The sequence below is a fragment of the Urocitellus parryii genome, chromosome 3 (genome assembly GCF_045843805.1).
Source record: "Urocitellus parryii isolate mUroPar1 chromosome 3, mUroPar1.hap1, whole genome shotgun sequence".
NCBI lineage: Eukaryota > Metazoa > Chordata > Mammalia > Rodentia > Sciuridae > Urocitellus > Urocitellus parryii.
The window spans coordinates 93,122,196-93,139,343 of record NC_135533.1 but is presented as its reverse complement, the minus strand read 5'-3'; the positions used below and the strand labels follow the sequence as shown (position 1 = coordinate 93,139,343).

The 17,148-nt window shown below is 40.2% G+C and overlaps 1 protein-coding gene and 1 pseudogene across 1 annotated transcript in view; both read left to right on the top strand.

Moving 5' to 3' along the window:
- The window catches only part of Aoah (acyloxyacyl hydrolase), a 209,591-nt gene extending 205,658 nt beyond the window's left edge, over window positions 1-3,933 (top strand). Inside the window, exon 21 of the mRNA XM_077796782.1 lies at window positions 3,580-3,933. Coding sequence (XP_077652908.1) covers window positions 3,580-3,708 — 129 coding nt within the window. The 3' untranslated portion in view covers window positions 3,709-3,933. The remainder of the gene's footprint in view (window positions 1-3,579) is intronic.
- Window positions 3,934-11,864: 7,931 nt separating this feature from the next.
- On the top strand, window positions 11,865-12,440 carry LOC113181968 (large ribosomal subunit protein uL6 pseudogene; annotated as a pseudogene).
- The last annotated feature ends 4,708 nt before the right edge of the window (window positions 12,441-17,148 follow it).

Genomic DNA, 17,148 nt, shown 5'->3' with positions numbered 1-17,148 from the left:
AAGAAGGAAACAGAGAAAGAGAGAGGGAGGGAAGGAGGGAGGGGGAAAGGGAGACAGAAGAGGGATGGGGATGTAGCTCAGTGTTAAAGTGTCCTTGGGTTCAATCCCTAGTGCAAATCATCATCATCATCATCATCATCATCATCATCATCATCATCATCATCATTAAATGACCAAACAAAGGGGACCACAAGGCAAATTCTTGTATCAGAGAAGATTTCACTTAAGAAATCCAGCTTAAGTGCATCCTAGAGTCAGTATAGACTCTACCCATCTCCTATCAAATTCTCAGCAGTGGTCACAGACCAATAGAAGGCACAATTCCAACTCACCAAGCAATTAAATAAAACATCAGGTTCTATTACAAGAGGCTGACTTGATCAACTCAGAAACTGCTTCTGGCTTTATCATGTTATGAACTGGACATGTTTATATGCAAGAAAGCAAGAAACTGGACCCTGAAAGGTTTTCAACTGTCAAGGAAGAAACACAGAAGGGCCTAATTCCTTTGCCAGAAGAACTCATGTAACTAGAACCGCCCCAACCCCTACCCCCTGGCATTCTGCTGGACTAGATTGTACTCCACACATAGGTGCAGCAGGGTAAGCGAACAAGCCAGGCAGCCTAGGATCCCCTCCCGTGATGAAATGCTGTGTGAGCAGGCAGAAGCAGGTGTCTCTGTCCTCTGGCCTCAGGACAAATGCTATGGACATGTGTGGAAAAAAATCTTCCACCTGTAAAATAAATGAGCTTGCATCCACCTGCCGGAACACCACGCATCACATAAAAACAATGAAGCAGATCCATCTTTTTGAGGATATACACCAACACAGATACGTTGGTAATAGCAAAGCAAATAAGATTGTAGGGCAGTTATGCGCACAGTTGTATAACATCTGTCAGCACTCATGGAACTATTCACGGAGAAGAGATCCCCTTACTGCACATGTGCGCAGATTTTAAAATGATATTCTCAGAGGGGTCCACTGTGTGTGTGTGTATGTGTGTGTGTGTGTGTGTGTGTGTGTGTGTGTGTGTTGGATATAAAATCAGAAAGGCTTCTCCACCCAATGCTAGAGAAGCTACCTCTATTTTAATTACAGATAGCTTTTGTTCTGTGTTTTCTCTTTTTGCTGAATTTCCTCCTTCATTTTTCCCAGAATGAATAGATATTGTTTTACCTTTTTTTAACTGAATAGAGAAGGACAAAAGAATACCTGTGTTCAAGAAGGGCTGATCTGGAAGAAAAGGAAAAAAGGACAGCTGGGCCTCTCCTGTGTGGTGGACCATGGGAGTGTGACAGCAGATTGCTCACATGAGAAGCCCCAGGGGTGCTCAGCAAATACAAGTCACACGAAGGGATGAAGGAACGATTATAGCGGGTCTCTTCATCACGAACAATTCTCATTTGAGATACAATATTTTAGCAACACACACTCATAAATATTGTAATCTCTTAAAGTGACAGTCATCTAATTGCTTTCAAACCAAACAGTTGCTACATGCTCAAATGAGCTCTTTCATTTTCCTCTTCTTACTCTCCCCCGTCTCCACCCTTATGAACAGAGATGAAATAAGTGCCCACAGGTGGCTTGGGATGTTATACTTGTTAGAAAGACAGCCTAGGTGTGTCAAGTTGAAATCCAAAACAAAAAACAAAACAAAACAAAACAAAACAAAAACAACAACAACAACAAAAAAAAGCAGAAGATCTGGTAATTTTCCACAGACCTGACAGCAGCCTCCTTCATTGAAAAATGGCAGGGAAAACAGACACAAGACCAGGCCTCTGTCTTCAAAGACACTGATTGTTTTGTATGGGAGATGATCTGACCCTTCCCAAAGAATGGTCAGCTTGACAGGCAACTTTTGACTCCCTCTTGCTTTTAAGTACAAAATGTGTGTGTGTGTGTGTGTGTGTGTGTGTGTAGTGCATGGGGGAGGGGAGGGTTTGATGTGGTGTGAAGGGTGTTGTGGATGTGTATGTGGTGTGTGTGTGTGTGTGTGTGTGTGTGAGAGAGAGAGAAAGAGAGAGTGTGTGCGCACTCTGCTTGGTGTGTATGTATGTGACAGTGTATGTTGACAGTGTATATTTGCAGATGTTATAAGAGTATGCCATGTGGGTGGGCCAGTATGTGCTGTGCATGTATGTGGTGTGTGTCGTATGTATGGTGTGTGCTGATATGTGGAGGGACTACAGGGTGTTAGATAATTATGTGTTTGTTTAGATGAAATTTTAGGTCTACCTCAGAAGACTCTGGAACACATCAAAATTCTGAGGATACTTAATGCCATGACTAAATCAGTTCTAGTTTTTCTAACACCTACTAAAATGTTACACACAATTTAGACCCAGGAAGGACTTTAGATCAATGACTCCAGCTCATTCACCGTGGAAATGAGAGATCTGGGGCCCAAAGAGTACAAGCGAGCTGCTCAATGTCACACAGCACTGCCTATCAAAATGGTGAACTGTAAACTCCCTTGTAGGGAAATGACCCTGTGCTTTTGAATAAAGTCAGACATCTCCCCCTAAGGCCTTCAGCAATCACATTCCTCTTATGATTCAACCTTAAAAATTCACTGTGGAGATGGAGCCATCTGGGGCTCAAAGGCCTGGCTAGGCCTCATTTGCCAAATGAGGACATCATCATCTGCAGAGAAAAAGTCTCCTCTTCCAAGAGATGCCCATGACAAGCCAGAGTACTAGACAACCAACACGGGATTCTGCTCAAATGTGGATAAAGGAACACTTGACACGCAGCAACAGAATCAGAGAGAATAAGGGTCACATAGGAGATCAAGAGCTCAGCCCATTAGGCATTAAGCAAGAAAGCCCCGCTCTGGCCCTCCAGCCTGACTGCCTAACCCACAGCCTCCTCCAGGATCCAACCCCTCCCAGGTGCCCTGCCCAGCCTCACCTCAGGCACCCATACTCCCTCCCACAGGCTACTTTCTCCTCCATGCTCTCTGTTTCCCCACAGCAGCTTCTGGCCACCCTCTTCTTGAAAATTCAGTGCAGTCATCACCTTCTTGCAAGAGGACCTGCCCCTTTCCCACATGACAGGGTTGATACCCTTCCCCTCTGGTGTGCACCTCATCATCACAGCCCTCCCTAGGGGTTTGGCGGAGTCATTTTTGTATTCCTGATCCCCTCCCTAGGCTAGGAGTTCCTGGAAAGGAGGAATGGTCATCTCCAAACCCAAGCCTCAGGCCTGCAGCAAATGTTAACTGTCCACAGACAAATGCATAAGTGATTTCTGAGAATGTGTATTTATCATCTAGTATCAAATAACAAATTCCTTCAGCAATTTAAACAATACACACTTATTATCTTGCCATTTCTGTATGTTATAACTTAATGGGGTCCTCTCCTTAGGATCTCACAAAACTAAAATCAAGGTGAGTGATTCGGGCCGTGTTCTCATTTGGAGATTCAACTGGAGAAGAACTGCGTTCACACTCACTTTGTTTGTTCTAGGGTCTGCCAATCACAGAAAGAATAAAGTAAATCTTGCTATTCAATTATTTCCCTTTTATAATTTCCCCTTTCCTCCTCCTTTGGGTTCTTTCTTGCAGGTGGCTTCGTTCCTGCTGGCAGAGAATTTCTGGAAGAAAGTGCAGCTCCAGTGGCCCCAGGTCCTGGGAAAGGAGAATCCATTCAATTCCCAGATTGAGCAGGTGTTTGGAGACCAAGGTGGGCACTGAGTGTCTCAGGCATACACACCTGAGGATCACAGGGAGGCAGAAACTTGAATCAACTCATCAGCAGCGTGTTCAGGGGCCCCCATGTCACAGGCCAAAGTATCCTCTGCAGCAGCATCTTTGCAAAATTCTTTCCTCAAGAGAAGAGCTGAATACTGTTGTGGTGCCATGTTCTTCCAGGGTCAATTCCCCTTCAGCTTTCCCTGAAATAACCCTTAATAAAGCAGTTTGAGGATGATTTCCAGCCTGGGAGTATTCTGTGCCCTACAACAGTTGGTCATTCTAAAAAGGGGTCTTCTTAAAACCTAAACCACCCAGTGATGTTCAGCAATTTGCACATGGTCTTGGTGTGTCAGGGATTGGCCCTGCCCCTGTTGGTGACTTAAAGATGGCCCAGCAAGCTGAGATTTCTCCTAGAAAGGCTGCTGGATGACTGCCAAGGGCTTGCACAAGCAGGACATTCAACTGTCATGGGCCCTCTTTAAAAACAGTATGCAACCTGGGCCTGGTGGCACATGACTGAGATTAGTGACTCAGGAGGCTGAGGCAGGAAGTTCTCGCGTTCAAAGCCAGCCTCAGCAAAAGCAAGACACTAGGCAACTCAGTGAGACCATGTCTCTAAATAAAATACAAAATAAGGCTGGGAATGTGGTTCAGTGGCTGAGTGCCCCTGAGTTCAATCCCTGGTACCCCAAAAAATAAAAAATAAAAACAGCACACAAAACCATAAATACAAAATTAGGCATAAACTTGAATACTTACTTAGAAGAAAAAAAGATATCAGAGCAAATTAAGAACTATTAAAAGTCAACAAGTACCATAAGTCCCACAAAGTCCATGAAAATGATAAACATCTTTTCTTTAGAAGTTTTTGCTGGAAATAGAACCCAGGGCTTCCTGCATGCTAGGCAAGGGCTGTTACCACTGAGCCTCATTCTAAAGCTTCCCCTGCATTCTAAAGCTGCATAATCTGATTGTCTCTTCCTTTTAACAATGATTTTGTGACATCATTGTCTATAGAAAGAATTAAAAAACAAAATTTGTAGCTTATTATTGAAACTTTAAAAGAGTTTCTTTTTTAAATATGTTTCTTTCTTTTTTTTTTATTTATATGTGGTGCTGAGGATCGAACCCTGGGCCACACACGTGCTAGGCGAGTGCTCTACCACAACACCAGCCCCTAAAAGAGTTTCTTTCAGTGACACGAATAATTATTGGCAAAGTTGTATAAATCTTCAGGAGTGTCGCACAGTAGGAAGACATCTGTCAGGTTTCCTTTGAATGTAAGCTGTGAAAGACTCTCTCTCCATTTCTAGTAAGGTTGGCCCTCCAGACCGCAGGTTCTGCACGTGTGAATTCATTCAACTGAGGATATTTGAAAAAAAGTTGTAACTGTACTAAATATATACAGATTGTTTCCCTGTCATTGTTCCCTGGATAATACACTACAGAAACTATTGCATAACATTTACATTTCATTAGGTATTATAAGGGCTGTATTTTGGATCCTAAATGTCCACAGGTTAAAGGCTTTGTCCTTAGCTTGGCACTATTGGGAAGCGGTGGAAACTTTAAGAAGTGGGAACTAATGAGTTTTAGGTGACTGGGAGCATGCCCTCAAAGGTAATTGCAGATACTCATCCTTCTGTATACTTTAATCTCTAGATTACTTATAATACCTAATACAATGCAAATATCATGTAAATAGTGGTTAGGCTGTATTATTTAATAATGACAAGAAAAAATGTCTGTGTATGTTCATTATAGACAACAATCATCATAGGCCTCAGTATACAGTAACAATCTGCCAATGGTCAAATCTGTGATTAGTTGAATTGCAGGTGTGGAACCCGTGAATACCAATTGCTGACTCCAGATGATACAGATGATTTATCATTGAATATATTTTTTTAAGAGAGAGAGAGAGAGAGAATTTTTTAATATTTATTTCTTTAGTTTTCGGTGGACACAACATCTTTATTTTTTATTTTTATGTGGTGCTGAGGATCGAACCCAGCACCCTGCACATGCCAGGAGAGCGCGATACCGCTTGAGCCACATCTCCAGCCCAATCATTGAATATATTCTTAACTGTGAGTGCTGAGCACCAGTGCAAAACACCTCCTGTTCACTGTGCACATATGATGATGGGAAGCCATTGCCACTGACTGGCTTCTGGTTCTATTCATCTCTCATCTCATTTGTCCTCCATGAGCCACATATTTCTAATTGCAATATGACTGTTGGTCTTTGTTATGACACTGGTGGACAATAACTAGCAATAGCCTAACTATACAGAGAAACACCTGCAAACACACAAATATTAACCTAAACTGCCACCATTTGGATCTTGAATGTCTCCCAAAGGCCCATGTTTTAAAGGATTGTTCCTAGTCTGTGGCACTATTGGTACACAGTGCAATCTTTTTGTGGGGGGGGAGGGCTTAATGGTAGGTGGTTAGGTAATTGAGGGTGTGGCCTTGAATGGGGAGGTTGGGACCCCAGTTCCTTTCTCCCTCTCTCCTCTTGCTTTCCCTGCTGCCAAGAGAACAGACCTCCTCTGCCACATACTCCCACCATGATATACTATGCTACCGTATGCCCAAAGCAACTGGGCCAACTAATCATGAGCTGAAACCTCTGAAACTATGAGCTAAAATAAACCTTCTTTCCCTTTAAGTGTATTTTGTTACAGTAATGAAAATGGGACTAACATATAAAAACCAATCTACATGAATCTCCATTTCAACTTCTGATTGGCTAAAGTAAAGAAAGAATCCCCAAAATTTCCATGGCCACTTATAAGAAAAGATGACACAGAAAGCAATTGTGTTTAAAATATCTTTCTTTTTCGATTTTCACAAAGCATAAGACCACGTGGACACATTTCTGGGGCTTTTCCCAGCTTTGGGAGACACTCTAAGACTTAATTAGACTTACGGTAGATCCACCTCCACTCACAAGGTTAATATGCCAGGTGGTATGTCAGCTTCAATTTGGGGGGCTGGCAGGCTTAAAATGTGCATCCATTCATTTCTGTCACATGAGCAGCACTCTTGATTTAGCATAACCAGCACATGTCCCCTGGAGGCAAGTCAACAAAGGGCAACAGCACATTGTCAGGAGGTTTCTATTTTAAGCAGAAAATAAAAACAAGGGGAATGAATTGGAGAGTAAGAGGCGTAGAAGTGTTGGGCTCTGGAAATCTCATATATCCACCTCCTGAGGGATGTGTCCTCTTGTAGGATCTTGGTAATCATAACTTACTCTGTTATTTCAGCATCTAGGGTTATTTTTAAACACCCAAGTACCCTAATATTTAGTTATTGTTTTTTAATCTGAAATATTAATCATTCAGTCTCAATAAACCCAGAGAATGCTGCACTCAAAACTATATTCCTTTAGTTAAGAACTCTAGCAATAATTTTGAAGGCTCCAGTCCATGATGGGTTGTCCCCATTGCTTTGGGCCTGTGATGAGGCCACACAGCATGGCAGGAGGAAATGGCAAAGCAAAATCACTCATCACACAGCCAGGGAGCAAAAAAGGAAAAGAGGAAGGGTGCCAGGTCCCAAGCACTCTCAACAACTTAAGTGCTTCCCACTAAGGCCACATTTCTCAAAGGTTTCAGACCTCCAAAGAGCACCACCCTGAATAGCACGCCTTGAACACATGACCTTTGGGAGACATTCAACATCCACACTAAGCAACCAGTGCCATCTCTGAGCAGGCTCATGGAGGAGGACAAAGATGCCTGAGTCCTGAACCCTGGCCCTACTCCTGGAGCACAGCACCAAGTAATCAAGGGAAAAAAAAAAGGGGTGAACCACCTCTCTTTTTGAGAAAACAACAATAGTGCATAAAATAAGTACTCAATTCAAATAAAAAATAAATACCAACGTAGTCACCAGGAGAACTGGAGGCTGAAGTTAGACCCTCTCCCCTGGGTCAGGAGCCTTGAGAGTGGCCCATCTACGTAGTGCTGTTTCCACTTTCTATTCTCCTGACCAACCCAGACACATTCCTCCATTGAGATTTGACCATCTTTCTCCATGGTTTGGGAGTGTTCTGAATCTGTAGATCCACTGAGTAATTCTTATAACTTCTAGGTGCCCAGAATTTATAGGCTAATTGTGGAGTAACAGCTCCTGTTCCATATTTCTATATTGGTGCCCCTGGAACTGCTGTCCTTGAGTTTTTCGAATCATAGTGGGTGAATGCTGAGAGGCACCTGAAGGGCTTTCCTGGGTGGCATGCACCCCTCTCTCCACTATGCCCCATTCCTGGGAATGAGAATCGCCAGAACTTAAACCAAAGCTGAAATAGGAACCTGCCAGTCACATGCACTCCTGTGTCCATGCATGCTCTCTGCATCAATGCCTAGCCCACTACAGGTGCTCAAGAATAGTGCTGAACGAATGAATGGACCTGCTGTCCAGATCATACAGTATTACTCTTTGACATATAAAAAATAATTGGTCTCTTTTTTGACACATTTGAATTAGACCCATTGGATCATTGGATCATGTTCCTCGTGGTAAGAAGGGTGAAAAAGAAAAGCAGTGCATTGAGATGCTGCCTTCTCTCCAGGCACCCCTGGTGGAAGGATGTGGGTTTTCTATGGGTCTTCATCTAGATACTCCAAAACTCTAAGATAATTTAGGTTTCTTCTGTTATCAGAAAAATCTGTCTTTCCTTCCCCATTGAAATGGAGTTTATCATTTTCTACATGAATAATTTCCAAGTACCTTTATTTCCACCCATTCCTAAGCATTTTTCATTTGGGGTTCAAGTCATATAACAAAAGGTTTTTAAGCCCCACAGCAAATGCAGATTAGCTGAAAGTCTTTGTGTGAGACTTGTACAAATACACATGTAGCAGGTCCTAAGTCCCCCAGGAATCTACAAGGACTTCCCCATCCTATACTCTCACTGATTTTATTCCATAGTTAAGGTATTCTTTTTTAATATTTATTTTTCAGTTGTATTTGGACCCAATACATTTATTTATTTATTTTTATGTGGTGCTGAGGATTGAACCCAGTGCCTTGCACATGCTAGGGGAGCGCTCTACCGCTGAGCCACAACCCAGCCCCATAGGTAAGGTATTCTTAACAGAGGACCACAGAGACCCCCCAGAATTAAGAATGTCTGTAAACTTGAACAGGAAAAAAAAAAACAAAAAAACTTGTCTCCACGATATTCAAGCTAAAATTTAGCATCTCCTTTCAACATGAATGTGGACAAAAAAACACAGCTGAATTAGTAGCTGTCTTTTTCACTATTATTTTCAGGTAGTCATGTTCTGTGATGTTGTCCTTATCGCTGGGTCAGCAAATACTAAATCGCTGCTCTTAGGGGCAATGCCAACATTTTTGCTGGCAGGTCAGAGGCCCTTGAGTCTTCAGTCACAACATTTTGTCAACCAATCAAAGCATAACCTTGTCGTATGTTCAGTTTGTGTTTAAAGACACTTGATTTAAGATTGAGTTGATTCCTTAACATTGAACTCAATGCCAACAGCACGTTAACTCATGTCTCAACGAACCTTCTCTCTCAGGTATTTTTCTCTTTAAGGAACATAACAGCCTTGACCAAGGAACACCCAGCAGCTTGTTGGGGCCTTTCAAACAATGAAAGCACATGCAAAAATGCATAAAAATGTGGCACTAAATATAGCATGAAAAGGACATGTTTATAGTGCGATGGCTGAAACAAGCAGGTGGACCTTCACCTAAGACCTCAGCTGGGAACAAGCAGGTCAGGCAGCTCAGCGTGTTCACTGCTCAGCATGGCCATGAATAACTGCAAACACCATGAGTATTAAGTTGGAGTTACAGATTAATTGCAGCAAGTCAACAAATTCACAAATAAACAATTCCTAAATAACAAGGAGCCACTGCATCTTGAAATATCAAGATTATGGTCATCAATACTCTAGAACCACTGTAATTATAAGAGCCACCAGCTGGGCATACGGTACACACCTGTAATCCCAGTGGCTAGGGAGGCTAACGCAGGAGGATCCCAAATTCATGGCCATCCTAAGCAGTTTAGCAAGGTCCTAAGCAACTTAGCAAGACCCTGTCTCAAAAATAAAAAATAAAAAGGCTGGGAATATGGCTCAGCAGTAAAGGGCCTCTGGGTTCAATCCCTGGTACCAAAAAAAAAAAAAAGAGCCACCACTGGATCTTGTTATTTAAAACATACAAAAATAAGCACATTTTTAAATGTGTGACCCCTTTTTAAATATTTCAAAGTTTTTAGAATATTTTGATATTTGATTTGAATGGAGTTGTTTTCTTTTATAATCCTATTGTTTTATTTTTCACATTTTAAAATGTTATTCTAATGAAACTGATCAAATATGTTGTGTGCATGTATGTCTATGTAACAATGAATCCCACTATTATGTGTAGTATAATGCACTGATTAAAAAAGAATCACAAACAAATAGAATGTTATTCTGAGAAGGGACTCCCAAGTTTTCCCAGCCCACCAACAGGGTGCATGGTGCTAGAAGGTTGTGGTGCCTTTAGACAAAGAACTTAACGGTCTAGGAAGTTTAGAAGCATTGCATGCTTTAGCTTCCTGGGAGGTCACAGGATAGATGGCCTGCAGTCAAGAAGCCTGCACAGCTCATCCCTTTGCCAACATTCTGACCCTGAGCTCTTTCCTGGCCTGATACCTATTAGCACCCTGGAGCCTCTCAATCTATCCCATCAGCCTGGAAGACGCTGCCTCAGGGAATTAGCCTCTGTCTAATGCACTTCCTGGCCTTGTCAAGAGAGGGATTTCCCAGGCATATTCAGAGCAGAGTGCCCAACTCTCTCCTCATCTTTGGTGTAAGCAGAATGTGTTTGGAACCTTCTTCCTGGTGACAATAGCTTCCCTGGTAGAAGTAAAACACAAAGGCAGCCCCTCCCAGACACACAGCACATGTTCACTGTAGTATGGATTTCCTGATGAATGGACGCATCAATATGCTATTAACATGTCCGTTTCTCATTAAATCTGAGTACAGAATCCTTGTTTGCCCGCCGGGATGAACTTCCCTAATCTGATTTGGCAGAGGTTTCAGTATAAATATTCATACAAGCTAGGGTTCTTTTAATCTGGTCCTTTGCTTGCAGTAAAAGGGGGTGGAGAGAGGTTGCTTTTAAAGCCTGTTTTCTGGGTCACTTCTTAAAACCGCCATATCAAAAAATAATGGCCTCATCATCATGAATCTGTCGTTAAGGAGGATTACACTTCTGAAGCTCTTGGATGGATGGAAATGCAGCAGAGAAATAAAGCGCACACAATGAGGCTTGCTAAAGATTTCTTCGGGCATTGTGCTTCGGGCTGGCTGCTTTGTTTTTAATTAATTACTTGGAGCATTTGCAGGAGCCCTTTCAGCTTCAGAGCCCTGCTAATGTAACTCCCAGGTTCACAAAGCTCCGGTCAATAAACCTCAGCAGATAGGCAAGAGGACACATTAAGGGCTTCCACGATCTGTCTGGCTCCAGGACCCTGTAGACCCTGGGGACTTGCAGTTTCACCTCAGGACTCTGCCCTCTGAGATGTACACTTTGCATAGGCTCAAGAAGGCCCTGAGGTGTTAATATTTTTACAGTGAATTCTACATTGTAGCTCTGTAAATATCAGGTGAAGTCAGGACATCCAGTGAGGCTGCCAGGGGAGCAGAAGGCTTTTGAGGAATAAGTAGAGGCTCCAGGCTCATCCAAGTTTCATGAAAAGAATAAAACTCTGTCCTATAACTTCCTGGAGCTGGCTGACACATAAAAACACAATCAGTGGGAATTCAGGAAGCCACAGGTTTTGGAGACCTTAAGCCCCTACACCTTGGTTACATCCTTTTTTAAATAGGAGCAAGGATACTGGTCTCCCAGCACTGTAAGCTAGTGCTTCCGGAAGGCTAAGTGGCAAGTGCTGGGCATGTATTATCTCACCTAACGCAACCACTGTGTACAGCTGGTCTGCCACAATGCTCTACTTTTACAGATAGGGAAATGGAATCTGGGAGCAATAAAATAAGATGACTGGTCTCATAAGTGATGAATCAGGAATTTGAAACTAAGCCATCTGGCTCCTAGCCTCCAGTCTATCCCACCTTCCTGAAGAAAGGAGTGTGCTTTTTAGCCATATCTGCTACAAGAATGAAGACCATTCTCAGAAATCAGACCATCAATGTTCCAGAAAATATCAGCATCACATGAATAGGATATACAGTTGTGCAGGACCCCTAGAAGAACCCTGCAGAGGGAATTCAACCATGTCAGTGCAAAACTTACTACCCTTAAAAAGAAAAAGAAGAGGCTCTGGGTTAACAAATGATGGGATAATAGGAAGGAACCGGTTACTGCCCACATGTGTGGCCATGTGCCGAATACAACCAAGGGTGTCACTCTGGAGCTCTGTTACAAGTCGAGGTCTGGGTGGGTATGTGCACCTCCCATTAATGTTGTTATTCAGGTGACTGGATCTCTCATTGAAATTTGAAATTTCCTGGGTGAAAAAAAACATCTGCAGGGTTCAAGTGAGGTCAGGTTTCTTGCTCAGTATCTCAAACCCAGAAAGATGAGTTAATCCTTAAAGGGAATAACATTGACGTTGTTTGCAATTCAGCTACTTTGATTCAGCAAGGCACAGCAGTTAAAAACAAGGATAAGAGAAAGCTTTGGGATGCTATATGTGTCTCTGCAAAAGGAACAATTCATCAGGCTGATGAATAATATCTGAGAGCTCATTTCTCCTCCTCTGCCTTCACTCTCTTGAGCCCCGAGTCGAGGTCCTCCTTGAAAGTTACATTCTTATTTCATTGTGCAAAACGAATTATTTCTCCTCTCTCTACTTTGCTCCTCTGAGGTCTATCTTTCTACATTAAATGATTCATTAGTAGAGTTTGTGAAAATATCTACTCTGAAGAGAACATACGCTACTCCCTTGGGGGACAAAAGTAGCTGTGGAAAATGGTATATAAAATAATAATAATGAGGAGGAGGATGATAATTCTTTGTCATTATGCATTTCTAAACTGTTTTAGGATCCATATTTGACTTAGAACCCAGAAACCATGAATATTGATAGATTTTCTTCTCAAAAGTAAAAGGTTTTGCAAAGCAAAAAACATACCTAAGCAGGGTCAAAAGACAAATGGCAAATAGAGGAAAATGCAGCTCATCTCATAGACAGAACTAAGTTCTCTATGATACAGAGTTTTTTGAAACTCAAGCACAAGTCCAGCAACTGAATTTTTTAATTGGCCGAGGGTATAAATGGGCTGAGTCCACAGAAAATGGAATCAAATATCAAATATCCCTTATATAAACAAATATGAAAATAAACTCAACCTCATTTGTAATTAGATAAAGGTAATTGTGTGTGTGTGTGTGTGTGTGTGTGTGTGTGTGTGTGTGAGTGTTGTTGGGGATTGAATCCAGGGCCTTATGCATGTGAGGCAAGCACTCTACCAATTGAGTTATATCCCCAGTTTGAGACGTCTGTTTTCTGATCAAGCATGTAAGGAGTTTAAAACTTGACACTCTACACAACAAGAGTGGGAGGGCAAGAATAAAAGTTCATTGGATTAGACAAGGAGAATAAAGGGAAAAGAGGGGGGATGGGAATTTGAAAGGCAGTGGAATGAATCGGACATACCTTTCCTATGTTGATATATGAATACACCACAATGAAACTCATGTACAACCACAAGAATGGAATCTCAATTAGAATAAGTTATATTCCATGTGTTTATGTTAAAATATGCTCTACTGTCATGTATATCTAAAAAGAACAAACTTGTTTTAAAAAGTTGACTCTCTATTCCAACAATACATAAAAAGCTGAAAATCAACAATTCTTCTTAGATCTTTCAGAGAATTGGGGTCAAAGGGAAAACCCAATGTCTAAAAATCAGAAAAAGAGAGGCAGACACAGATAAACTAAACTTACTAAAGCAGAAGCCCATGAGCAGAAACTTCCAAGAGAAAGAATATAAGGTATATCTTGTCTGACTTTCAACAGAAGTTTACAAGGCATACTAAAAGCCAAAAAAACAGTTTGAGGAGACAGAGCAAGCATCAACCACATGTCGATACGACAAGATTACTGGTATTATTGATCTAGGAATTGAAAACAGTGATGATTACTATGACACAGGCTCTAATGGAAAAAGGAGAGAACATGCAAGAATGGAGGGGTAATGTAAGCAGAGAGATGGGTGTTCTAAGAAATAGTAAAAAGAAATGCTAGAAATTAAAACACTTAATGAAAAGGAAGAATGCCTTTGATGGACCCTTTAATAGACCACACAACTGAGGAAAAGGGAGTTTTGAAACTTCCAAAATTGAAAAACAAAAAGAAAAAAAAAACATGAAACAGCATATCCAAGGACTGTAGGACAAATGCAGAAGGTGCCACACACACACACACACACACACAACCATAATACAAGAAGAGTGATGTCATAAAAATGGGGGATGTCAATGTCAAAAAAATCTGCACCTCAGCCTATTATATTCAAACTGAATAAAATCAAACACAAAGGAAGTATCTGAACTTTGAGTGATCATGATGTGTCAGTGTGAGTTGATTGATTATAACCCATAATGTACCAGTCCCATAAGGAATGTCAACAGCTGGGGCAGCTGTGTATGTTGGGGTGGGGGTGAAGGTATAGGGGAACTCTCTATCTTCCACTCAGTTTTTCTCTGAATCTAACACTACTCTGAAAAAATATAGTGCTTATTTTTTAAAAAAAAAAAGTTAACCAGTTGAAGGCAATTTGGTAACTAGAGATATATACTCACTTGCTAAAAAGTCCACATTGGTTCTTTGTAGACAAAAAAGAAGGAAGAAAGAAAGGGAGGGAGAGAGGAAGGGAGGCAGGAAGAGAGGCCACCCTCTGAATTTAGGCAATTTTTTTTCTAACTCTTGTCAATCTTCACACGAGAATATCATCTTGGGACTAAATTTTTATACATGGCTGTTGAAATATTTGCAATTTCTGTTATTTCTTAAAAAGCAAATTCTCTAATAAAGAGAAGACTACATTCTGCCCAAAAATTCAATTGTAATTTTTATAGAACAACAAACAACAGCAGATATTTGGAAAGTGATTTTTTTTCTTAAAATTATATCAAAAACACAAAATCCTTAGAAGCAAAGCTACCAAAAATCTTATAAGTCCTCTATATCAAACACAATACCTACATAAATAGAGATGTGTACATATTATATTCATAAATTAGAAAACTCAATATTATTAAATTGTTAATTCTACTAAAATTGATCTATAGTTCAATCCTAAATATCATCTCTGAGGCTTTTTAAATTGATTTTTAAATGATTCTAAAATAAAGAATGATTCAAGGAACCTAGGTTAGCCAAAGCAACTTCAGGGGAAAAAGAAAAAGAAAAACTAGAAGTATTTTACTACCTAACTTAAAACATTTTTGTAAAACTACAACAATCAAGATATTGTTATTGACATCAGGAGAGACACATAACTCAATAGAATAGGATAGAGAGTATGGAATCAAACCTCCATTTATAGTCATTTCTTCCTTTTTTTTTTTTTTTTTTTTTGGTACTAGAGATTGAATTCAGGGGCACTTGACCACTGAGCCATATCCCCAACCCTATTTTGTATTTTATTAGAGACAGGGTTCTCACTGAGTTGCTTAGTGCCTTGCTTTTGCTGAGACTGACTTTGAACTCACTATCCTCCTGCCTCAGCCTCCGGAGCTGCTAGGATCACAGGTGTGTGCCACTGTGTCCTGCCTATAGTTATTTCTTTCTTTTGCAAAGATGCCAAAGAAATTTAAAGGAAAAAAAATCTCACTAAGTGGTATTGGGATGTTACCATGGATAAATGAACTTCCACCTCTATATTATATTATATATAGAAATTAATTTCAGATGAATCCAAGACCTAAATATAAAAACTCAAAAATGAAAAGTTCCCAGAAGAAAACATAAGAAGATACCTTCACAATTTGGGAGTAAATAGAATTTTCTAGACACAGATACAAACATCCAAAAATGAAAACAACTGATGTTAGACTTTAGACACAATTAACATCGTTCTGTTAAATTGGACAACATTTTGAACTTTTTCTCATCTAAAAACACCAAAGATGGGGAAAAAATATTCACAAATCATACTTAATTCCTAGAAATGGGCTGGGGTTGTGGCTCAGTGGTGACCACTAGCACATGTGACGCACTGGGTTCAATCCTCAGTACCACATAAGTATAAATAAATAAAATAAATAAAGTTATTATGTCTATCTACAACTGAAAATATTTTTTAAAAAAGAATCCTACAAATCAATAATATTTTTTAATGAGCAAAAGATTTGAACATACACATGATCAAAATTTTTAAAAAAATTACATGAATAGTCAATAGGAATGAAAATAAGCTTTGTTATAAAATAACATAATAAGCTTTGTTTTGAAAATATGCTCAACATCCTGGTCATCAGGCAAATAAATGAAAATAAAATCTGAAGGAGATATTATAGCCTACCAGAATGGCTAAAAACTAAAAGATTGACAACAATAAGTGCTGACAAGGATGTAAAGCAACTGAAACTCTCATGTAAAGCACTTGGCATGGAGCAGTACTGGGGATCAAACCCAGGGTATCTATCACACATGCTGGGAAAGTCCTCTTTGCTTTTTTTTTTTTTTTTTTTTTTTTTTGCTGACCTACAAGTCCAGCCTCCTCTAAGCACTTCTGAAAAGTTTCTTATAAAACTACTTATAACTCTATCCTGTGGCCAGCAAGTTCACTCCTAAGTATTGATTAGCATATTTCTGCAAAATGACTTTCCTGAGAACATTCATTGCAGCTCCATTCTTAAAAACTGAAAGCTGGAAACCATCCAGATGTCCATTAATTGAAGAATAGATAAACGCATTGAAATTCTACCCAGCAACATAAAACAAACTACAGACACATCCAACAACATAAATCAGTCTCAAAATTATACTGAGTAAATATATATTCATACATATTTATATATGTATGTAAAATTCTAGAATATGCAAAACTGATCTGTGTTGAAAATAATCAGAAAACTATAGGGAACAAGGAGGGAGGTTGACTGGGAAGAAACATGAAAGAACTTTCTGGAGTGATGGTACTATTATGATAATAACTTGAGCTGTACAGATGTGTGCACTTACCAAAACTCAGAGAACAGAACACCTATGATTTGTGTATTTCATTGTATGCAAATTTTATGGACAATGGGAAGTTAGATGTATGAATGCATGAATACCCATGTCTGCTGTTCACCTCCATACAAATTTCATCCAGGGGGACATTTGTTAGCATGTTAGAAATGACATATTGATATATGTATCCTATAGTTGTATCATTTTTCTACAAATCTCAAAAGTCTATAAAAGGTCACTGAGAGAATCCATTAA